Raw genomic sequence first — 26,349 nt, 5'->3', positions numbered from 1 at the left:
GAAAAAGCAAAACAGAACAAAAAAGCCCTCAAGATCTTGCTGTCAGTTTATAGGAAATATAGAAGACAGAAAAATTTTAACTGACACCATTAGGATGCATTGAGTAAAATCCACACTGAGGGACAAGTCTGTAGGACAAACAACTCAGTTTCTTAAAAAATTGCAAGAAAAATAAAGAGAGAAGGGAAATTTATAGATTAAAAAGAAGTATAAGAGATATTTAAATGCAAGATATATTTTGTCTCATTCAAATGAACCAACTGTAAAAAAAATTATGAGACAATCAGGGAAATTTGAACATTGATTGGTCATTTGATATTAAAAAATGTTTTAACTGTCTTAGGCAACGGTGCTATGGTTGTTATAGAAAGTGCCCTATCTTTAGAGACATATTTGAGTATGTGTCTTAGGTCATACAGACATAAAAATGCTATGTGGGATTCAAACTGATCCACTGGGGGTGGGGGGGAAGGTGGGGACACAGGTAAAGAAGACTGACCACAGGACAGGTATTCAAACTGCAGGATAGGTACATGGGGCTTCATTATACTAGTCTTTTTATTTTTGTGTATTTGTGAGAATGTCCATAATAAAACATTTTTAAAAATGAGTTTTTATAGTGTTATACTATAAAACATTTAAAAATTTCCTTCTTTAATGAAGACTTCCAGGCAGAAAAATAGAATTTCCTAATGGACCAATAACTAGTGAATTAACTTATATCTTCTAATATATCTTCCAACAGTTACTTAGAAATTGACAAAGAAAAATAATTTTTAAGACATTGTACAAAGTACTGAATGTTACTGTATCAATAAAAGACAATTAAAGTTGGGATTTTAAGCCAAATGCAGAAAACTTTGATAAATTTAGTATCAGTTCCAGGTAAGACTGAGCTCTGGAGTCAGCCAGATCTAGGTTTGAATTCTAGCTCTGCCATTTTCTGTTAGCTGAATGTTTTTTGGCAAATCATTAAATATCTTTGAGTCTTAGGCTCCACAGCTATAAAATGGGGGTAATAAAATTTCTTGATCAGTGAAGACTTAGTACAGAGCCTGGCACACGGAAAGTTGCTCAGTATATAATTCAAATAATTCCACTATCCCATTTCAGTCATAAACATACTTTTCCACATTCTAACATCTCTGAAATTGGGATGTGTTCATAACTGATTTGTATCATGGTTTAACTGGCAGTTTTTCTTTGTGGTATGTAAAAAAATGGTGCTACAAATCAACAGCATTTAAGATTCAATATAACATGACATAAATCATTGTAAAGCTATATCCCCAATTTCTGTTTTAAGATTACTCAGAATAACCAATTGGAAATTTAAAAAATTTCAAAGTCTGAGCAAAATATTTCCAATACATATGAACAGAACAGTTTTGAGACAATTAATTTTGTAAAAAATGGTTTATCAATTCCACTTTTATATAAAATACATGGGAGAAACCTAGCCAATTAACACATAACTGTTACCACATGAATAGGTACTTTTATCAAACTTCGAGTCTAAGAACATACAAATGTTTCTTTTATGTCTACAGTAATTGTCTATGCTTTTCCATGTAACTGTTTTTAAAAATTCCACATATCCCCATTACTTCTTCTGTCCCAGTTACAGTACAATGACGGGGAGGAAGAGGGTTGGTAAAAGCAACCCCCTAAGCAGTTTTCTGCTGTCCCTTCTTTCCAATCAGAGATTTGTGGATATGAGGGATCACACCTAGAATAAAATTAAAAAAAGTTATTATTAAAAACTTCAGCTGGCTACATAACATTTTAGTGCCTCAAGCAAAAAGAGCAATTATACAAATAGAATTTACTTAAGTCTCTTTTCACATTCTGATCCTAAAGTATTATACCACAGGGCACCCCCAGGGGTCTATGAACCCCTCTAAAACTGTATGTGAATTTGTGTGAGTTTATGTGCATTTTTAGAGAACAGTAACCACAGCTTTCATGAGGTCCTCCAAAGGTGATCCAAAAAAGATTAAGAACCACCAACTTACCTCTCACCTTCACTGATCCTGATCCATTTTGATTATTTCAGCCCTTTCAAGGGCATTATGTTAAGCAATTTCACAAGGTCATTCTTCAAAGTTTAAAAGGCATGGGAAATATTTTAAACATCAGGCTTTAAGTGTCACATGAAATTCAAAGAATTGGCTAAGGTAAAAAAAATAGGATATGTATGGCCACAAGGAGAAGAAATATTTATTCAGATCATTAGGAAAAGAAGCCTAGAATTATAGTAGACTTGACATCTATGAAATTAAAGTTTATATGCTTTCTGCTTAGCCATTCAAATGCACTGCATTGAAAATGGAGGAGGAGGAGGAGGAGGAGGAGGAGGGAGGAGCAAAAAAACCTAAAAACCAAAAACCAAATGCACTGGATCACTGATCTGAATGATTGATATATTAGTTAGAAAGACCAATAACAATCTAGGCTTTAGTAATAATACATACCACCCCCAGCTATGGTAGCCTTGATAAGAGAATCCAATTCTTCATCACCACGGATTGCAAGCTGCAAGTGACGTGGAGTGATACGCTTTACTTTGAGATCCTTGGAAGCATTACCTGCCAGCTCCAGCACCTATAAAGCATCCGTGAGATAACATATCAAATGAAGGACAAAATGTTTAAGGATTCAGGGTAGACTCCCACTTATAGCTAAAAAGATCACCTTAGCATCTGTACATACAACACACAAAATATATTTTTCTTTCTTGTATTTCTACACTTTCATAAAAAACTCTCATTACTTTATATGACCCCTTTTATTTTCATTCTCTGCAACATAGAAATTTGAGCAAAACCCTGCTTCTACATAAAAAGAAATTAAAAATAAAAACAAGGAATATTACCCCTTAGCCAAGATTCTAAATATGAACACATTCAGAAAGTCATATATTTTAATATATGCATGTAGTCTATTTTTTGCACAGCCCTTAATGGCTGGAATTTCTTTCTTTCTTTCTTTTTTTTTTTGTGAGACAGAGTCTTGCTTTGTTGCCTGGGCTAGAGTGAGTGCCGTGGTGTCAGCCTAGCTCACAGCAACCTCAAACTCCTGGGCTTAAGCGATCCTACCGCCTCAGCCTCCCGAGTAGCTGGGACTACAGGCATGCGCCACCACATGCCCGGCTAATCTTTTTCTATATATATTTTAGTTGGCCAGATAATTTCTTTCTATTTTTTAGTAGAGACAGGGTCTCGCTCTTGCTCAGGCTGGTCTCAAACTCCTGACCTTGAGCGATCCACCCGCCTCGGCCTCCCAGAGTGCTATGATTACAGGCGTGAGCCACCGTGCCCGGCCTGGAATTTATTTCTTAACACTTGTAGAAAAAATTTAAAATATAATTTAATATAATTTCTTATTCACAGTTTTTAACATCAGTGGGCCCTATAATATACAGGCAGTAAGCTAGAAGCCTTTTATTCTGTAACGGGATTTTCAACTAGAGGAATTTCAAAGTCCTGGCTGGCCATAAAACTGCATTTTTTTTTTTTTTTGGTTTGTTTTTGCCTCCATAAACTATACTGGCATCATTAAATCCTTTGATGGAAGTAATTTAAAAAACTCCACAGAGGCTCCTCATTTAAAATAGAGCAGTGGTAAGCCTGGGTGTACGTCACTTTTAAAACCACCTGTACTCTACTCCATTCTCCCCAGGTACTCTGGTCTGGGATGAGGCCCTGCACCCAGTGATTTCAGTGCAAAGCCAAGGTTGAAAAGTGATCACCCCTCACCTAAACTCTCGGATTAGATTTCAGTATTTTACCTCTACCAAATGACTAAAACTCCAAATTTAAATATTTGGAAAACAGATTGATGGCTTATGTATATATATGTTGTCTAATCTTAACCTAAAATCCAAAGTTCCTAAGGATAAAGAAAAATGGGAGCTTAGATGGGACTTGAACATTATGAACCAGAATACCATGCTTCAACATTAGTGAACAAAATGCACACCTTTCTTAAAGAGTCTACAGGTAAACAAGTAAAAACTGATGTTAAGACTGAGAATGAGGTTCTCAACTAGTATCACAGTACCCAAACAAAACCCCTTGCTCACGACACAGCAAAGCTGAAACTACCTGGAATTCAATGTTAAATCTCCAATGGGAAACAGATGACTTGGAGAACTTAATGAAATGACAGCAATGATAACCATCACACAGGTTAAACCTAAATTCCTCCGCCTAGCTCCAACCACATCTTCCCCAAGTAAGAACCTTCCTTCTGTTTCTACCAGATTAGCTGTCTCCACCACCTGACTTGCTTGCTATTCAAATTACTTCCCCAGCCTTGAACGTAGTTGAAGGGGTTCTATGATTTCCAATGAATTTTCTTTACGAGGGGAGTAGGGATAGAAAAAGTGGCAGTCCATGACCCAAGAATTAAGAACTCTTGCCTAATTAACTTATCTTCCTGAAATGTCAAACTGAGTAAGATACAGCATTTCGTACGTACAACCCTGCAGAGAACCAGGATTAGGTTTTTCATCTCTGATATCACAATATATGTCATTTTTATACATCATCACACTGGCAAACCTTTACCTCCCCCCAAGTCTTTTTTTTTTGAGACAGTGCTTTTGCTCTGTTACCCAAGCTGGAGTGTAGCAGTGTGATCACAGCTCACTGAAGCCTCGAATTCCTGGGCTCAAAGTGATCCTCTTGCCTCCACCTCCCTAGTAGCTGGGACTATAGGCAGCACTGCACCCAGCTAATTTTTAATTGTCTTTTTTTTTTTTTTTAAGAGATAAGGTCTTGCTATGTTGCCCAGGCTGGACTTGAACTCCTAGGCTCAAGTCATCCTCCTGCCTCAGCCTCCCAAAGTGCTGGGATTACAGGCATGAGCCACCATGCCTGGCCCCAAATCTTCATAAACTAACAGGTTATGCTGTAACTTCACAAATATTGCCTACTGATTATACACACCAGCATTCACTTAATTAGTAATACAGTATTTTATACTCCTTTGTCATGTCACTTAAAAATATGGATTGTTTGGCTCGGCGCGGTGGCTCACACCTGTAATCCTAGCACTCTGGGAGGCCGAGGCGGGAGGATCGTTTGAGCTCAGGAGTTGGAGACCAGCCTGAGGAAGAGCGAAAACCTGTCTCTACTAAAAATAGAAAGAAATTAGCCAAAACAACTAAAATATATACAAAAAATTAGCCAGGCATGGTGGTGCATGCCTGTAGTCCCAGCTACTTGGGAGGCTGAGGCAGGAGGATCGCTTGAGCCCAGGAGTTTGAGGTTGCTGTGAGCTAGGCTGACGCCACGGCACTCTAGCCTGGGTAAGAGAGTGAGACTCTGTCTCAAAAAAAAAAAAAGAAAAAAAAAGGATTATTGGCCCTTGCTTAACTTTAAAAACAAGTATACCAAAGTTCCTTTTGACATTGGCACTGGTAAACAGGCTGACAATATGCAACTAAAACTGCTATTAGAGAAACCAACGAGCATGTATGTCTTTTTGAAATATATTCCATGAGTTTCAGTCACTTAGACTAGTGAACGTTTTGGATTTCCACATACAACAGACATTCCCCACAAACCTCAGCAGTGAGGTACTCCAGAATCGCGGCACTGTACACGGCAGCAGTGGCACCCACCCTTCCGTGGCTCGTGGTGCGAGTCTTCAAGTGTCTATGGATGCGGCCCACAGGAAACTGAAAGAGAGATGTTTTAGTGGAAAGCAATGCAGAGTCTTACCACTGCACGAAGTGTAATCAAAGGCTGAACAATATGGGTAAAGCATATTTTAGAAGTCAAACCTATTTGGCAATTAATAGTTCCTAGTACCTGTGTATATGTTCTGGTAATCAGCCCCAAACCTTTACCTTCTGCATAATATGGAGAGTTTCACCATAAAATGAAGAGAAACTATGCTGTGCTGTCATCAACTGCACATTCACCATGGCCCAGTGACAGGATTCGTACCTAGTTTATTCCTTTACATAACAGCCACATGAGACTTGGAACCTCCACTACCTTCGTTGGACTCAACCTCTGTTCTTTCCTCAGTTTCAAAAGGTGACCCGACAGCTAAGAAAAATCAGTACCATTCTCTCATTGTGACTTTCTACTGTCTGAGAAAGAGGGTGCTTTCTCATTTCTAAAGTATTCTAATCCCACTTATATGTGCCCTTAACTGTCCCAATCAACTTTCTTATAGACCTTCCTCACCCCTTCACTGCCCCATTATTTCAATAGCTCTGACTACTTCCTTTCCACTGACTTTCCTTCTGCAGACTTCACTGAAAACGTCTCCACACATCTATGATAACTGCTTCCAGTTACAACCTAGATATAACCTTTCCAAAGGCAAAATTTCAACCAAATCCTGAAAGCCTTACTTTCTTGTCACCCATTTCTGCCAACTCAAATTTCCCTTCCTGTTAAACATTATCTTTGGAGGCCAGTAGTGACGTTTTAATTATTAAATCTATTAGCCTTCTAGATCTCATCCTTAAGGAGAAAGAGCATTTCATTTATTTTTTGCATTTACACTTATTCTTTAAGTGACTATGAGCTTCTCAAAAGCAAGATCCATGCCTTACTTCCCTTTGCATCCTTAGTGACCAGTATGTCGTCTGGCACACAGTAGGACCTCAAAAACGTTTCTTCTTAGGCTTCAGAGACTACACAGAGTTCTCATACTATCTTTGACTCCTCCCTCCCTCCCTCCCTCCCCTCTTTCTCTCTTTCAAAAACCATGTGTTTCAGAGGGGTCCACCAATGTCTTTGTGTTCCTTTCTCATTCTCTTAGGTTAGGAAACTGGTCCATAGCATGAACTATCACTTTTACATAAATGATCTAAAATTTCTAATTCTATCACCTTAGAAATGTGAACTCATGTTTCCAACTTCTAGACATTTTCACATGTATGTTTTAGTAAACTTCAAAATGACTCTACTTAAATTTATCTCTTAACTTGCCCCTACTACAAACTCCTCTGTTCCTCAGGTTCTAAGCCTTAGAGAAAACTTTTGACTTCCTCTCAACTCTATTACCTCTTCACCCATTTTCTGTACACACGTGTTTTCTAATCCTTCCCATCCCACTCTAAGTATGTTACCTTATTCCTACACCACTTCAATAACCGCCATCTGCCTTCCATTTCCCACTTCAAATTAAGCATGCTTCACATAAACTCTGAGAATTTACACGACACGCTAAAAGACAATGTGTGCATCAAGTATAATATCCCACACCTCCTTCAGTATCATCTGGATCATGTCATTTCTCTTGCTCAAACTCCCAATGGCTCACCACTGCACCCAGATGATAAAATCCAAACCTTACAGTTTGGCTTTCCAAATTTCTTGCTTAAATGTTTCTTATAGGTAGAGAATAATTCTTATCCAGAAAATTGTGAGTTTGTCGATTAAAATTGCAACAGTTCAAATATATAAAGTTTGAAAATATTTTAGTGGTTTTGTTCAGTCTAAAACTGAGGCTATCAGGGAAATATTCAGAGGATGAATGGATAGTTCAGTACTGTCCCCCCAAATTCTATCTCATCCTGACAGTTAATGTATTACTACAAACACCTTCAAAAGAAAAATGATCGCATACTCACCTCAATATGATACAATTTATTAAAGAACTGGGAACATAATTATAATCTTTTTTTTTTTTGAGACAGAGCCTCACTCTGTTGCCTGGGCTAGAGTGCTGTGGCATCAGCCTAGCTCACAGCAACCTCAAACTCCTGGGCTCAAGCGATCCTCCTGCCTTAGCCTCCCGAGTAGCTGGGACTACAGGCATGCGCCACCATGTCAGGCTAGTTTTTCTATATATATTTTTAGCTGTCCATAGAATTTCTTCCTATTTTTAGTAGAGACAGGGTCTCACTCTTGCTCAGGCTGGTCTCCAACTCCTGAGCTCAAACAATCCGCCCGCCTCGGCCTCCCAGAGTGCTAGGATTACAGGTGTGAGCCACCTCGCCCAGCCTATAATCTTAAAATAATAGATTTTAACAGAACAAAATTACCAAGTTCATTAAGACTCCTTTTTTTGAGACAGGATCTTACTCTGTCACCTAGGCTGAGTGCAGCAGCATGATCACAGCTCACTGTAACCCTACTGGCTCAAGTAATCTCCCCACTTCCCAGAAGTTAGGACTACAGGGCTACACCATCACACGCCTGGCTAATTTTTAAAAAATTTTTTTGTAGAAACAGGATCTCGATCATTGCCCAGGCTGGTCTCAAACTCTCGGCCTTAAGTGATCCTCCCAAAGCACTGGGATTACAGGTGTGAGCTACTGTGCCTGGCCCAAGACCTTTCTATAACTTGTTCTTGTTTAGAGGAAGAGAATACACATTTAGATCACTAAGATTTAAGCCTTAACCAAATCAATTTCATTAAAGGTCTTAGTAATACAAGTACATTTTTGTAACTGATGAAACATTTATAGGTCATGAATTGTAATGGTAAAGAAAACAATGAACTAGGACAGCACGGATTCATTTACCTGTAGCCCAGCTCTCTGTGAGCGAGACACTGCCTTAGCCTTGGCCTTCCCACTGTCCTTTCCAGCTTTGCCTCCAGCCTAGATGAAAAAAAGTTTTGAATGAAGAGTTGAACTGCTACTTCAAAAATATTTAGAAACAAAATTTCTTGTAGTTTAAATAGTTAAAAATATCTAGGTGATCTCCTTCCTCATTTGTTAATATGCATGGGATATATCACCTTTTATAATTTACATAAAAAGAGATCAAAATTTAAATACCTATTTAAAATGAGATTTCTGAAAATTTGAACATATTTCTCAATTTTCAGATTGAAGAATCTTTTAAGTCAATATAACTTTTATGCATGCCTGAAATATTTCAAAATTAATTTTTAAAAATGTCAACATAACATATATTGCCTTCCACAGAAACATTTAGAACTTAGCTCTTAGAAAGCATTTAAAAAAAAAAAAAGTTCTCAAAAAATTAAACAGAATTGCCATATGATCCAGCAATTCCACTTCTAGGTATATACCCGCAAACTGAACTGACTTAAGCAGATATTTGTACACCCATGTTATAGTGGCATTATTCCTAATAGCCAAAAGGTGAAAACAACTCAAGTATCCACTGATGGATGAGTGGATAAACAAATGAGGTATATACATATGATGGCATAGTATTCAGTTTTAAAAAGGAAATTCTGACACAGTGAAATAAGCTAGTCATAAAAAGACAGATACTGTATGGCACCACTTCTATGAGGTCCCTAGAGTAGTTAAAATTCATAGATAAAAAGCAGAATTGCGGTTGCCAGGGGCTGGGGAAGAGGAAAATGGAGAGTTACTGTTTAATACCAGAATTTCAGTTTGGGAAGATGAAAGTTCTAGAGACAGATAGCAGTGATGGTTGTACAATATGAATGTACTTAATGCCATTGAACTGTACACTTAAAAATTGTTAAAATGGTAAATTTTATGTTATATATATTTTACCACACACAAAAAGGGCCTTCAAACTTCTTAAGGAGTTAAACAAATACTTTGAACTGCAGGAAAATAAGTATTTCTTAAATAATCTTAATGTCCGCTAATAGAATGGTTAAATAAATCATAGTATGTAAATGAACTGGAGTATTACACAGCCATTGCAACAAATGAGGTACATATATGTACTGATATAGAACCTACAAAACCTATTTCTACCTAAAAAAGGCAAGGTATGTGAAAGTGCAATGAGCTTTTAAGTAAAAATTGGGTTTTACAGAGTATTTGTGTACACATGTATTTCTAGGAGGTGAGACAAGTTAGAGAAATTATTTGCCTCTACAGAGGGAATACTAAGGATCTGACTTAAGAAAACTAATTTTCTCTTTTGTATCATTTGATTTTACCATTTAAACCTATTATTTCTTTGGTGTTAAAAAAAATCAGTTTACAGGATTGGCTAGCTGTTTGAGGGTCTATACTTTCAAAGTAGAGGGTAAAGCTTTGAAATGGCAACTCCCCCTGTAATGCTTTCCTTAAAAAATGCTGAAAACTAAAATCAAACTTGTATAGTCCCTCTAATTGCATGTCTCAGTGGACTAAATGCTTATCTCGCAAAGTCATATGGAAAAAAAAAACAGTAAAGCTTTGGCAGGTATAGAAGCAGGAAAGAAAAATCTAAGAATTAATTAATATTCTTCCTTATGTTAAATAATTCAGCAAGACAGACTGACAGTCTACCAGGGAGGAATGAGACTCTCTAGATTTCTACCAGGATGCCTTCATATGTATAACAACACAGTCAGAAATATAGTTTCTCTACTAAGAAATATAATTTCTATATATTTCTATGTTATAGAAATACAGTAATTTCTGACTATGTTGTTATGTTGTTACACAAGATAAAGATAGATATAATTTTTGGATTTCTGAGGTCAGCTCCATTAACAAGATACTCTCACTTCTTCCTCAAATAAGAAAACTTCATCTCTATTTGTTCTGGTATAAAACATTTAAACACCTCTCAACTGGTACACAAGTTTAATGTCTATCTCCCTATGACTGGATTAGGAAATAAGAACTAGTATTAACTAAAAGCCATCAAATGCAAAATTCCCCAGGCTTCTCAATTTATACAGTAACTACTTAGCTTAAGCAATTTTATCCTTATTGTTTCAAATCTGGCACATGTGCTGTTTTATCTATTTGCTTTTTAAGGAAGTAGACATATAACCAGATTTTAAAAACCTCACTATTTCCTAGGTTTGGAGACTCCAGATAAAATGTATTTCTTATACTTAACAAAAACTTTTAGAAACAAAATATAAGCAATATTAAGATTTTTATTCTATGAATTGAAATAGTATTAACCTGGGTTAAGTCTCTTGGTTTAAAAAACTATATACATACATACATATATATATAGAAAGAGAGAGAGAGAGAGAGAAGAGGGTAGGGAGACGGAGCTAGAGTACACTTCACTTGGAAAAGCTTGGAAACTAGATACCAAGGTACTTTCATATTACTTTAATAGACACAGGCTCACTTTCCCTCAAGTTTAAAATCTATCAATAGTGACAACTCAATGCCTCCTATATTTTTAGCTTATGTTAATGCTTACGTATTTTTACGTACTGGTTAAGTGGACACAAATATATATAACTAGGGATTGACAAACATCTTAAAAACTAGCAAAAATCACATGAAAATCATCATCCTGGGCGAATCAATTTACAGATTAAGATGTAATCTGTAATTCGGTTTGTTAAAGTACTTTACTACAAAGCACTGTACAATAATAATAAAACTATAAATTAGAGCTTGAATGCAATTATCCATAAGGTCTACTGAAGTTCTAAGATTTGAGAATTTTATAATAACCAAACTTTCTGTCCTCTCGATTGGCCAATCTATTTACTGTTAGGCTATTAAATCCCATACTGGTCATATCAAACACAAGAGAAATCATCTAACACTATCCGCCCTATTAATGACAACCTGGGGTTAAGTTTTAAGCAGACAGTTCTGGTTGAAGTTACCTGTCTTTCGACAGGATGCTCAAAGTAGAAATAAATACTGACATAATATTATGCTATTCCATAATAAAAGTATTACTATCTTTACAATCTTGGATGCAACATACAGTTTAGCACCTTCTCCTTTCCCTCAACTTTTAATGGGGCTTAAGTTCTATTCTTTAAAAGCCGTATGTTTCTTCCCTAAATGTGAGATTTAGAATAAAAAGATGGATAACGTAAGACTGAAAATCCATAGCAGGGGCAAAGGAAGGTACTGTTGTGTAACGAAAAACGCAAACTGCAAAGGAGTCAAAAGATAACGGACGTTTATTTCAAACCTATGCAATCACGTAGAGCAAACTGTGCGGTTCTGGTCTATAAAACCATTCTTCCTAGCTCAAAAGACCACGAATACAAACCCCCTTTCGCAGAAAATCTCAAATTTACTACCACGGAGATTACGTAACCAAACATCGCCAAAGACTTCTAACTTGTACAGCGGCATCCTGTTTGACCTCATTCGTGCCAAAGAGCGATCGCGATCACGATAAGAACCAGCACTTGTTTCTACATTTCCAAGCCAGACCCGGCCGCTGGATCCTGGTGTCCTCCTCCTCTCGGACCGATAGTGCGGTGTCTCTGGCGTTGGGTCGGGACAGACCTGTCCTGCTCCGGACACAGTTCGCGCCCGACCCGGCCGGGCCCAGCTCTCACCCGGACGCCCATATCGGGCTCCGCGGCCCGGGCCTGGCGCCCCCCGGCGGGCGGCTGGGGCTCGGCCGTACGCAGCCCCGACGCCCGCAAACTCCCGACTCCACAGGTAGCGGCGCAGACGCCGGGGCCTCCGCGCTCGGCTCCCCAGGCCCTGCCCCAAGGCCCACGCCCCCGGCCCGTCCAGCCGCCCTCACCATGGTCTCGGCGCCGACTCAGCCTCCGCTCGGCCGCGCGCCCTCCCACTGCCGCCCCGCGCCGCCGCTGCCGCTCTTGCAGCACCGACCGCCGCCGCCGGAGCCGGACAATACCCCGGGCCCGCCTTGCGCCGCCGCGGCTAACGTCCGCTCGCCTTGCTGGTTTGAACCCCAGAGGCTGCCCAATCGCGCGCCTCCTTCTAGCAAAGACCCCGCCCCTCCGGCACCTCCTCCCTAACGGCTGTTTGTTTTTGCACACGGCACGCGGAGGCGGGGCCTTCAGCCCCAGCACTAAAGCGCTCTCCGCCTCTCTTCACGCTCCGGAGCCTGACAAACAGAACTATGGACCAGTGAGAGCGGACGCCTGGCGGAAGGGAGCCAATGAGAACATTGCCCGCGAGCAAGGGAGGCGGGCTGTCGGGAAGGACAGTAGAATTAACCAATGAGGTGGAGCGATTTAGGCGGCTGTGGCTTTCCCGCCCATTCTCGGTGTTGTGTCTCCCAGTTCTGAGACTTGTTTGGGAATGAAAAGGCTGTTGGACATTCTTCTCCTGGCGGATTTTCACAAAGACTCTTAAGATTTCTTCGTCTCAATCAGGACTTCGCGTCGCGCGGGCGCTGGGTTTCAAGATTGGACGGTCCTCATGTTCAGCCGCTTTCCTGGCGGACTGACTTCCCTGACGTCCCCTCAGCGCATACGCGGGCAAGGTCCGGGTTGGCCCCCTTAGTTCGTTTGTTTTACTTACGTCATTAGGAAAAAGTTTTGGAGTAACTCCTAACTAGAAAGGAAGAAAAAGCCCCAAAGTGGAATTGCCTGCCCCCCAGAAGTTGTCGTGAAAATTAAAGAATGTATGTCAACGCATCTGGCACATAGTAGGCTCTCCAGCGATAGTTTTTCTTCTGTCCACGATGTTTGCACGATTTAAAAAGGTCTATCGCCATATCTTCATCATCTCTATTTCATCCTGGACAATATGAGCCCCCTGGGAGAACCAGCTCCATTTCACAGCTGCAGAAATGGGCTTAGGCAAACGTAGTCGTTTGACAGAAATCAGAGAGCTGATAGATAACCAGGACACAGGCCCACGTTTGTCCTCACTCCAGCTTTAAATTCTTCCTTTTGCAATGTGATGCACTGCCGATGCTAGGCAGTGTTCTAGGTGTTGGAGAGTCAATAGTGAGCAAGACAAGTTCCTGCTTTAGGAGCGATTTCGTTCTTGTGGTGGGATTTTTCCCAGGCCGGCGTTTCAGAAATTTATCACCAGGTAGGCAATGCCTGTCCCAAAGTTTGATCTTTCTTCTGACATGCACTGTAACTTCAGAGTCAGCCCCCATCAGAGGAAGTAACTTGGGGAAAGTGAGTCTTTAAAAGAAAGGTAACTCGAATATGAGAAGAGGAAGAGGGTGGGCTTCTAAGTAAGAGTTTGGAAAAATATGAATGAAGACATAAACGAGTGTAAGGAAGGAGGGTCCAGTGAAATTGGAACGAATGGAACAATGTGCCCAGGTTTTTGGACTCCTGAAAGCTAGGTAGAAGAATTTGGACTTGGTTGAGTAAGTAATAGCCATTGTTAATTTCCCGCTCCTCCTCTGTGTTTCTGGCTTTAGTGAACGGCATTACCAGTCTACCAAGGCATGAGCTTGTGAGATATTCCTTCAACAAATGAGTGAGTGCCTAGTGTTTACAGGCACTGTGCTAGGTACTGGGGATTTGATGGTTAGCAAGACAGACATGTTCCCTGCCTTCAGGGTCCTCTACAGCAGGAATCAGATGTTAAAGAAGTAAACATACAAATACTGTATGTGAAACACTGTATGTGAATCATTAAGAAGTGCAAGTGTGTTGAAGGAAAAGAAAAGGGTGCTTTGAGAGAAACAGTGGGAATGTATTAAATGTAGGAAAACAGCATGTTGCATGGCAAGAGTGATGCCTTTTTTTTTCTTTTTTTTTTTTACACCTACATGTGAACAAAAGAGCGATGACCAATGTTTGACTCCTGCATACCAAGGTGTTCTGCAGCAAGGTCTTTAAATAATGACTAGCATAAATAACCCCTCATAGAGATGCTTATCTAACCTCCCCAGTGGTCACAAGTTGGCAAGAAAGTCTGAGGCATGACCAGCTTACCTATCTTTACCCTAAAAGCTTGCTATATAAAGGATACTTTCTGGAGGGTGAGAGCTGGGATCCTCTATCTCGCTGGTGCCTGAGATACTGCTTCTCTTTGTAAGTCCCTATTAAATATTTCTTTCTGATAAATTGCACTTGTCAGCCTCTTTCTTAGGCCTCTCTTCTTAGCCTTTGGGGGCAGGTTTGCATATACTTGCTCACCTCAGAATAGTAGTTTGGATGAGGTGGGTGGTGTTGCGTAAGAAAGAGCATGTATATAGGCCTCTGACGTGACAAAGACTTGTCCCTGTGAAGGGACTGAAAGAAAGTTAGTATTTGACTGGATCCTTCTTACCACATCTACTTCCTGAATATCTGAAATCTGGCTTTTTTGTCCATGTCCATTGCCTTACTTAAGTTTAGACCTTGTCATTTCTCTTCTGGATTACTGCAAAAGCCAATTAACTAATATCCTGTCCATTTTTCCTTCATTCCACCTTCTGCTCTTTCTTAAAATAAAAATCTTATTTTCCTTGAACTTCATCAAATTTAGGACAAAATTGAAATCTTTAGCGTGGCATAGAAAGCCCTGCATTTTTTTTTTTGCCCTTGCTTATTTCATGTTTTGTCACTTACCCCCTACTATACCCTAAACTCCATCTTGCTTTTGGTTGTTTGAAACAATCTTCCTTCTCAACTTCTCTGTAAACCACTTTTAATTGTCCTTCAAGAGTCAAAATAGACATCACACTTTTCAGAACACCTTCCCTTGACATCCTGATTTGGATTAAGTGCCCTCTATACGTACAGCACCCAGTGTATATACTGCTATCATCAGTCTTTATTGTGCTGTATTGTAGTGTTCTCCCTCAGTGTACAGAACTCTTTTTCAGGTCATTATTCTTTTCTTGGTATATGGTACCTAGTACCCTGAAATGTCAGTTGGTAAATGAAAGGCAAAAAATACTAACACATTTTTTTAAGCCACTTAGATAGGCAGAATGGTCTGTGAAAAGATCTGAGTTTGAATCCACACTCCTTACTAGTTGTATGATCTGAGCAAGGTATTTAATATTACCAAGCTGTTTTGTCATTTGTAACACTGAAAATAAGCAGTACATATTTTATAGGCTTTGAGTTAGTGTTAATTCAATAATGTATGAGACAGTACCTACCACGTAAGAAATATCCAATAAATATTAACCTCCTTCCTTAACAGGAAAATCATTTCCTCACCTAGCACTCTCTACCCCTAAGCCTTTCATTCAGATTTTGATGGAAATGGAGTTAAGTTGAAAAAAACTGGTTCTCATTGCAGACAATAGTAATCCCTTTACTGATTTGTATACTCAGTTTAGAGATGAGAGAATTGTATTGAAGCACACAGAGTAGAGAAAAATGAATGGAAGATTTCTGGCATCTGTGAACAGAGAAACTCTGCCTATTAACAATTTTTTTTTTTTTTTTTTGAGACAAAGTCTCACTCTGTTGCCCAAGCTGGAGTGCAGTGGCCTCATCATAGCTCACTGCAACCTCAGACTTCTGAGCTCAAGTGATCCTCCTGCCTCAGCCTCCCAAGTAGCTGGGACTACAGGTATGTGCCACTATGCCCAGCTAATTTTTCTATTCTTTATAGAGACGGGGTCTTGCTGTGTTGCTCAGGCTGATCTTGAACTCCTGGGCTCAAGTGATCCTCCTGCCTCAGCCTTCCAGAGTGCTGAGATTACAGGCATGAGCTACCGTGCCTGGCCTACTAACAGTTTTATAAAGCAAGTGTGTTAGTGAGTAAAGTCTGGTTTCTAGTGAACTGGGGTTACAAAGAAGGCAATATAATGAGCTCATGAAGAACTCCAGTCTAAGTAGAGAATTTTAGGTATTAGCATCTGTAAATTATAAACTACCAAACATTGACAGATTATTCAATTTTGCTGGATTTAGCAGTAATATGTAGTATAATGGTTCTCAAAATGTGGTCACCAACATTACTTGGAACTTGTTAGAAATGCACAATTTTGCCTGCATCCCAGACCTACAGAATCGGAAACTGGGTGTGGGGCCAAGGCCTGCAGGGAAGTCTGGTGTACACTGAAATTTGAGAACGATTGGTATAGTATATACTGTGGTCACAATCCAGAGCATCAAGACTGAGGCACTTACTCCTTTAGCTCCTGAAAGTATTGATAGACCATTGCCCATGAGTCTCACCCCAGGAATTAGACTTGGCCAAAGGGAGCTGTATTGCCCAAGGTTACACTCCTTGTCGGCCTACTTCCAATGTCTAGTGGCTATGTGGGATATAGTTCCCAGCTCTTTTGCCTTCATTTGGGACAACTCTGAAGGCCCAGTCCAACTCCAGAGTTTCTCGTGTGATTAATACCAATTTGCTCTATCTGCATTGCAATTCAACTTCTCCCTCTACTTAATCCCGTTTCCTTCATTTTCTCATAATAACATCCCTAAGAGCATTTCAAGGTATACCTCTTGAAAGCAAATCCCCATTGTTTCCTAGGAAACCTGACTAAGACAATGGCTTTTCTCTGCAAAAATTTAGTCAGTTTTTGAGTGGGCAAAATTACATGTACAAAATTTCAAAAGGTACAAAGTGCAAAGGTACAGAGGAGTGAAAAGACTCCTCCCATCCCTGTCCCTAGCCATCCATTTTACCTCTGTAGAGGTAACTAGTGTTGCCAATATAGTAAAGTGTTTTAGCCTTTGAGAGCTCAGCACTAATGATTACTATACATGGATACCAGGAGTTTTTAATCTCTGTGCTCAATTTTAAACTCCATTTCAATGCTGCAGTGCTCGTCAAAATATAAAGCCTTTAAGAGACAGAAAATTTCTTTTGGTCACTCTACATTGTAAAGAATAGCCAAACTCTCCTTTTTTAAATAAGCCATGTTGCTTAATGACAGGTATATGTTCTGGGAAATATGTCATTAGGCAATTTCATCGTTGTATGGACATCATAGAGTGTATTACACAAATCTAGATGGTATAGCCTACTATATATCTAGAATATATGGTGTACTCTATTGCTCCCAGGGTACAAACCTCTGCAGCAGGATATTATACTGAATACTGTAGACAATTGTAACACAATTGTAAGTATTTGTGTATCTAAACATAGAAAAGATACAGTAAAAACACAATACAAAAGACTTAAAAATGGTATACCGGTGTAGGGCACTTACCACGAATGGAGCTTGCAAGACTGGGAGTTGCTCTGGGTGAGACAGTGAGTGAGTGGCAAGTGAATGTGAAGGCCTAGGATGTTATTGTACACTACTGTAGACTTTGTGAACACTACACTTAAGCTAACTAAATTTATTAAAACTTTTTCTTTAATAAATTAACCTGATCTTACTATAACTTTCGTGCTTCATAAGCTTTTTAATTTTTTAAAACTTTTTTGACTCTACATAGCTTAAAACACAAACATATTTTCTTTCTTATATCCTTATTTTATAAACTTTTTTCTATTTTTAGTTATTTTTTTACTTTTTAAACTTCTATGTTAAAAACTAAGACACAAACACACACATGAGCCTAGGCTTACACAGTGTCAGAATCATCAATATCACTGTCTTCCACCTCCATATTTTGTCCCACTGGAAAGTCTTTGGGGGCAATCATGTGCATGGAGCTGTCATCGCCTATAACAATGCCTTCTCTGGAATACCTCCTGAGGCTGTTTTACAGCTAACTTTTTTTTTTTTGTAAGTAGGAGTATACTCTGAAATAAGGATAAAAAGTATAGTATAGTAAATACGTAAGCCAGTAACATAGTCGTTTATCATGTCAAGTATTATGTGCTGTACATAATTGTATGTGCTGTACTTTTATATGCAGTAGATTTGTTTACACCAGCATCACCACAAACATGTGAGCAATGCGTTGCGCTATGGTATTTCCCAATGGTGATGACGTCATTAGGTGATAGGACTTTTGCAGTTCCATTATAATATCATGGGACTGCGGTTGTGCATGTGGGGTCATTGTTGACCAAATCATCGTTATGTGGTGCATGGTTGCATTAGTATTATGATTTTGTGGATGTCGCTGGAGAGGTTTAGGGCACATGGCAGTGGCAAGGCAGCTACTTACCTGACCAGAACTTGCCTGGTCCTAAGTGAGGTCATTCAGGATGCAGGACCCACCACCCACCCTTCTGTACTTAGCTTTGTGATGCTGGGGCTGGGACTCTGCAAACCACATTTCTGCTTTGCCTTCTGCTTCCCTGCTAGGCTTTGCCAATAAGGGGCACTAGAGGGAAACAGCAAGATTGAAGGAGACTTGTTCTTTCCTGGCTGCTTTCTATTTCTCGGAGTGTCACCCAGGCAGTACTTCACCCTGGCAGCAGCAGTTCCCTCTGTAGCAGCAGCTGACTCAAGTTTTTCCAGCACTGGCAAAAACAACCTCATTGTCTCCAATGCCTCATGAACAGCAAACTGCACTCTCCTCAGAGATCTGAGTTCCAGCTCTAGAAGGCCACTCCTCTAGGTTTCTAAGATTTTTCCCTCTGTTTTTTCAAGGTAGCTGCTAGTTGCTACCTCCGTGACACCTTAGAGTTCTCTTTTTCCACTTCAGTAATTAAAAACCTTATATCCAGTTAACAATACTATATATTAGTTCTCTCTCTGTGTTCAAATAACTGGTGTGTTTTTTGGAAGCTGAATGAACCTTGACTGACACAGCATATGATTTTTTTAACTTTTTGCCATCAAAAATTTTAAGCATATGTGAAAGTAAACAAATAATGTAATGAACCTGATGTACCTATCACACAGCTACAATAATCATCAAGTCATGACCACTTTTGCTTTATTTTATATTCACATTCATATTTTTGCCCCACCCCAACTATGTTGAAGTAAATTCAAAGTAAATTCAAAGTGAATTGGCAACAAATGTTTTCACAGGAAAATTGTTTCCTTAAAAAACCTTGGGTTGTCTCGAATTTGTACAATGGGTATGCATTACCTCTTCTATCTACTTGAGCAATGAACAGACTGAAAATGAAACTTTTTCTGTAGAAATGTAACTTTTATGTGGCCTTGTTATTTTTATTGTTTCTCATAGAATTGCCCACAGTCTTCTTCAAAATTATATTCTGTGATTAACACGTATGCAATTGTTAACACTTTTGATTGACTCTTCTCTGCAGATTATATTTTTGCTTTCTTTTTTATTATAAAAATACTCTTCTGAAGATTATAATATTCTTCATTGAGAAAATATTCTTTCTACAGCGCTGCATCTTAGTAGAGAAAGTTCTGCTACATGAAGAATATTCTCAATTCTCAATTCTGATTCTTTTCAAATTGAAATATATAAACATTTCAGCCCAAATCTTTTCATAGTCACTATCTTATGGCTTTCAATTCAGAGTACTTTCCTTTGACAAATATGTTTGTAAGACAAAATGTCAAATAACTTGTCATTATTTGACTGTTTCACCAAATTTAGATGCTACAAAATGGTAAGCCCTCTCAATTTTATTGCACTCCAGCACAGAATATAAATTTATCAAATTAAAAAAAGATGTTCTAAAAAATTAGCCGAGCATGGTGGCGCATGCCTGTAGTCCCAGCTACTCGGGAGGCTGAGGCAGTAAGATTGCTTGGGCCCAGGAGTTTGAGGTTTCTGTGAGCTAGGCTGATGCCACGGCACTCTAGCCTGGGCAACAGAGCGAGACTCTGTCTCAAAAAATAAATAAATAAAATAAAATAAAATAAAAATAAAAAGAGAAGTTCCATTAAAAGATTCTTTCCACAAACTAATATATTTCAAAGTAATTATCACATTATTTAATTTGTTTAGTCTTTCCCTTCCTTTGTGGGGATCAAGTTCAGCGCCCTCTTATTTGCAAGGATTGCTTTCAACACTTTGTAACTCACTAAGAGCTTCCAAAGCTGGAATTTCTCATCATTCTATTTGTTGATGAAAGGTTCCTAACTGATTTTGAACAAAATGCTACCAAAATTTGAGGCCTCATTTACAAAAAAATTTCAATACAGTATAGATTGATTTCCAAAGGTTCAAGTATTTCTCAAATGAGATGATGAGCAGCAAAGAGAGAAAACCTATCATGCTAAAGTGCTTTTTAGATTCAACATCTACTTTATCACAACAGTTTTGTAGTTTAGTTACTGTAAAACCTGTTAAAATTTGACAGCTACACCTTCTATTTCAGTTGATAGAATATCACAGTTTGCTTAGACACCATTATGAATTATGTGTGTACTACATCCAATCCCAGACACATTTGTTTTGTATATATTTCTTAATTTATTAAGTACATATGTACACTACAATACTATGCTCCACCCAAGTTTGAATTTGTATTATCACAAAAACAATTTTACTTGTTGGACTAACTTCACAGTAAGTTCAAATATCAGATTGTTTCACCTTCAACATTCGTTATAAGAATTGAGTAAAAAATTTGAACCTTACTAGAACTAATGAAGTGGATTTTTCAACTTGAATCAGCTGATGGCACTGGCATCACATAACTGGAAATTCTTTTATTAGTCTCCATATTAATAACCATCACTTCACTTTTTGTATGGGCATAAGAAAACTTGAAATTGAAAGTGAGTGACAGTGACATTAATTAAAAATAGTCAATTGATGTAAGTGAAAAGTCTTGCTTCACAAAGTGATTTGTAAATGCACCTTCTGTATGAATTAAATCATTGTCTCTGGGCAAATTATATTTAAAGTAATAACTAACTTTTGAAGTAGATGCAGATACTTCTATAGCAAATTTGTGTCCACTGGTTTTCCTGTGGTTGTTGATCTCAATATGGCACTGATAGTAAATGTCAACAAAAATTTTGTGCAAGTTACACATAGAAATGGAAATTTAGTACTCAGTCAGTTTTTATTGGATATACACTTTTTAGTTTATTGTTGCTGAATAGGTTTATTGCAAAATAAAAAAGCATTATCAAATAACAAATAGTTATAGATTTCCACCATACAATAAGTGATATAATCACTGTAGCAAAAACATTTAGAGTTCTCTGTGTACATGGTTCACATGTCCCTAGCCTGTGACTTATTACTGATCCTGGACAGCAGCCTCAAATACTTCTCCAACCACCACTGCTACGGAAGGAGTAAGCTGTTCCCAGCCATTCCAAGTGCACTTGTTTTATCAGCAAGTGTACTCCACGCTGAATTGAGAGGGAAGTCTTATATTGAATTTGGAAAGGGTCAAGCGCAGAGATGTTGTTGCTAGTTGTATTTCAATTTTTTTTTTCTTTTTTCAAATTTAACCAGGTGTTCAAGTGAGAACTCTGTTCATTGAACACAATACTAGACCATGACAAGCTGGGAGTACAAAGTGGAGGTCTAGTAAACTAGTCCCTGCTTATTTTTATTTTTATTTTTTTGAGACAGAGTCTTGCTCTATTGCCTGGGCTAGAGTGCAGTGGCGACATCATAGCTCACAGCATCCTCAAACTCCTGGGCTCAAGCAATCCTCCTGGCTTGGCCTCCCGAGTAGCTGGGACTCTAGGCACTCACCACCATTCCCAGCTAATTTTTCTATTTTTTGTAGAGACAGGGGTCTTTCTCTTGTTCAGGCTGGTCTTGAACTTCTGACCTCAAGCAGTCCTCCCACCTCAGCCTCCCAAAGTGCTGGGATTACAGGTGTGAACCACCGTGCCCAGCCTCCTGCTTTTTAATAAAAGTAAATACATTTTACCCTGTAAAAAGTGAAAAATCTGGGACAAATGCTAAACTGGATGGAACACTGGGACAACAGATGAAATGGAACTGTCCAAGGCAAATGCTACTGATGGTAAGGAAGGGGGCGGATAGAGACAGGACCAAAACTTCTCAATCTCCTTTTTATATTATTTCAATTTGGAATAATATAAATATGTTATCTATTTTAAAAGTTAGACTAAAAAAAAGTTAAGATGTAGAACTGTGTATAAAATGCCAACATCTGTGGGCATCTCTTTATTTAAAAAAAAAAAAAAAAAGGCTGGGTGTGGTGGCTCTCACCTGTAATCCTAGCAGTTTGGGAGTCTGAGGAGGGAGGATTGCTTGAGCCCAGGAGTTAAAGACCAGCCCGGGCAATAGCAAGATCCCATCTCCACAAAAAATAAAAAAATTAGCCGGACATGGTGGTGAATGCTTATAGTCCCACCTACTCAAGAGGTTGAGGCAGGAGGATCTCTTGAGCCCAGGAGCTGGAAGCTGCAGTGAGCTATGATGGTCATTGTACTCCAGCCTGGGCAACAGAGTGACACCCTGTCTTAAAAAAAAAAAAAAAAAAAGACCCACCTGCCTATAATTTCCTCGTTTTAAACAATATTCTGGGCTGGGCATGGTGGCTCATGCTGTAATCCTAGCACTCTGGGAGGCCGAGGTGGGAGGATCACTTGAGGGCAGGAGTTCGAGACTAGCCTGAGCAAGAGAGAGACCCCCATCTCTACTAAAAATAGAAAGAAATGAGCTGGACAACTAAAAACAGAAAAAAAAATTAGCCAGGCATGGTGGTGTGCGCTTGAGTCCCAGCTACTCAGGAGGCTGAGGCAGGAGGATCGCTTGAGCCCAGGAATTTGAGGTTGCTGTGAGCTAGGCTGACGTCATGGCACTCTAGCCTGAGTAACAGAGTGAGACTCTGTCTCTAAATAAATAAACAATATTCTGAGCCTCTTTAAATTTGACTTGTAGTCAGTGAAGAGATCAGAAAACAACCACCATGAAGTTCAAAAACAATCACAAATATGGCAGACTTGCTGAGCTATTTTGAACCTCATCGTTTATTGTCATCTGTTTGCATAATTATCATATTCTTTACTAATTTTTAATTTACAGTAATTGTATTCATTCATTCATTCATTTTGCAACCCATTTATTCCAGTTTAGGGTTGCAGGTGGCCAGAGCCTATCCTGACAGCTCACGGCCTCAACCCTGGACAGGACACCATCCCATCACAGGACACATCCCCCCACACTCACTCAGACTGGGACCATGTGGACACACCAATGAACCTAACATGCGCATCTTTGGGACATGGGAGGAGAACCAAGTACCCAGAGAAAACCCACACAGACATGGAGAGAACGTGCAAACTCCACACACATAGCGGCCCCTGGCAGGAACCGATTTTTTTCTCATCAATGTTGTAACAAAATGACTTTGAACAAAACAACATTGTTTGAGGACCTGCTGTATTTATAATAGTTTAACACAGATGTTCAGTAGTTTAACACATAATAAAAATAAGAGGCCAAAAGAATTCACTTTTCAGGCCTTCACTACAGGGAACAAGATAATCAAGGGCCCAGCTGCCATGTTCTTTACACATTTTTGCCAGTATATCTTTCGGATGGAGTCCTGGAAGTGGGATTGCTGGATCAAAGGGTAACTTCTTAGATCATTTTGCTAGAGATAGCCAAATTCCTTCACAGGGGAGTGTGAATTCCCACACCAACACATGAAAGTGCGTATTTCCCCACAGAATCACCAATGGAGTTTGTTGGGCTATGCAGGGCTTTTTTCTTTCCCTCATCTGATAAATGAGAAATAGTATCTTAGTGTAGTTTTAATTTGTATTTATTTTAGGATGAGTGAGACTGAACATGTTTCTGTATAATTATGGACCTTTTATATCTCTTTTTCTATGAATTGTATGTATATATCTCTTATGCTTTTATGATTTGCTTTTACCTTTGTGTATTCAGAATCCCCAGGATCTAAATAAAGGATCCAGAAACTGCCATGGCACAATATTCATATTCTTAACTGTTGTTGCTTTTCAGCCATAAGTAAGTCTATAATGACACAAATGGTTCTAGCATAGGGCAGTGAAATATTGCCAGTAGTGGAGAGCAGTTCAGCTCTTCTGGATTCATCTGGAGAGTTGTAATTGGAACATTGCCTTCCTCAGCAATATATTAATATTTATTGATTTACCAAAGGAAGAGTATCTCCTTCTGGGCACCAAATGATTTGTTATGAGCATAGGTTAAATGTGCTCCTTATTTAAAAGTTATTACCAGAACATTGCATTTCCTGATTACTGAATCCTGGGAAGACCAGGTTTGGGCTCAGTGGGAGCTTGGGAAGGATAGTGTTAATCCTAAGGCTGTACTTGCCCACTGTTGGGCTTAATGACCGGAACAATGACTCTTACCTCCAGCTTTGCTCTAGAACACACCCCAGCAATAATGTCAGGCCTGACCCTTAGAAGGTGATGAGAGCAGCTTGCTGGCTCCCTTAAAGTGTGGCCTTTGAAGGCTAAATGGTAGATATAGTATAGAAACACTGCAATGAAAACCCCAGGAATTCCCTACACACTTGTTTCTATCCTAAGTCTTGCCCACAGAAGAGATAACCTGGAGCTGACAAAGGTTTGGGAGAGTTCAGCAGTTGCATCCAAAAGAGAGCTTGCAATCCCCACCAGAAAAGATGTAGTGTCAGATGAGGAGCAGATGAATGAGATCACACTGCCCTGATGAGTCACTTCCCTGAGTGATGTCACCAGCTGGGTTTTCACTGCCAGAAAACCAGCAGCTGCTGGACTAGAACATTCCACATCACTGACAATAGCTCTTCTTCCGCCAGAAGTCTGTTTTCTGCCATTCTGCCAGAGCACCTAACTAACATGCTTTCTCTTTTTATATTTATACCAGAAGGTGAGGAAACTGCCTTTATGTTCTGAACTATGCATTATAGAGGATACAATAAAAATAAAGGAATATAAAGGCGCTTTCTGAATTCCAAACCAAAGCTTCAAGGTCAGAATCAGCTAGATGTAGGTAGGGGCAGGAACTTTTTTATACAGGAGAAACAACTCACTGAAGATCATATAACAAACCAATAAAGCCAAATATTCTTCTTATCCTAAACTTAGCAATAGTCTCATAACACAAAAGGTAAGGCCAACTAGATCCCATTACTCCTTCACCCAATGAATTATTAGCAGAGAATCACTTCATTTACTGACTTGTTAATTTCTTAATGAAAGTTGTTTACCTGAAAGGGAAATACGCACGTTTACAGAGCAGAACAGATCTATGGAATGCTTCAGCCAATGCTCCATTTATTATAGGTCAGGAAATGACATTTTCCTCTAAACTCCAGAGGCCCAAGAGTTTTCATTTTACCACTAGAGAAGATGTATTCACCTGTGCCTGATTGAATGGGCCCTAAAAGAAGGAAGAATTAAATTACTTTTCAATTTAATTTACATAAGAATTATGGGCCCTGTGGCACACCTTCATAATAAGACATGCATATCAGAAAATGCCTCCGGAACTAGCCATCAATGTGCCTGATGTAAATTCTTTATCATTTAGCCTATTGAGCTGATACAACATTTTTTCAATATGCATAAATACATATATAAATATGATGGCCACTTAACACTGTTGAGATTTAAAAAGATACTGTATAAAAAATTTTCTGGCCAAGCATAGTGGCTCATGCCTGTAATTCTAGCACTTTGGGAGGCTGAGGCAGGAGGATCACTTGAGGCCAGGAGTTCAAGACCAGCCTGAGCAATATAGTGAGACCTGTCTCTACAAAAAATTAAAAAATTAGCCGATGTGGTGGTGCACATCTGTATTCTCAGCTACTCGGGAGGCTGAGGTGGATCACTTCAGCCCAAGAGTTTGAGTCTGCAGTGAACTACGATTGCGCCATTGCACTCCAGCTTGGGTGACAGGCTGAGAGACACCCTGTCCCTAAAAAAAAAAAAAATTTGGTACTGGCCACCAGGTGGCTCTCATTTTCCCAAGTCCCAGTGGTTTCTCCTCAAGGACACTCTTTTAAGGACCTTAAAGAATTCTATGTTTAAAAGATGCTTGCCCAGAATTGCC

General features: G+C 39.1%; 1 protein-coding gene across 1 annotated transcript; it reads right to left on the bottom strand.

The window, feature by feature from the left end:
• Window positions 1-803: 803 nt before the first annotated feature.
• On the bottom strand, window positions 804-12,507 carry H2AZ2 (H2A.Z variant histone 2). The gene is made up of 5 exons (XM_069461774.1): window positions 12,390-12,507; window positions 8,498-8,575; window positions 5,573-5,686; window positions 2,475-2,604; window positions 804-1,729 (listed from the first exon to the last, which is right to left on the bottom strand). Exons 1-5 carry the CDS (start codon window positions 12,390-12,392, stop codon window positions 1,668-1,670), a joined length of 387 nt encoding a protein of 128 aa, XP_069317875.1. The 5' UTR covers window positions 12,393-12,507; the 3' UTR covers window positions 804-1,667.
• Between the last annotated feature and the right edge of the window lie 13,842 nt (window positions 12,508-26,349).

Source organism: Eulemur rufifrons, chromosome 29 (genome assembly GCF_041146395.1).
Source record: "Eulemur rufifrons isolate Redbay chromosome 29, OSU_ERuf_1, whole genome shotgun sequence".
NCBI lineage: Eukaryota > Metazoa > Chordata > Mammalia > Primates > Lemuridae > Eulemur > Eulemur rufifrons.
This window is presented reverse-complemented; position numbering and strand designations above follow the sequence as displayed.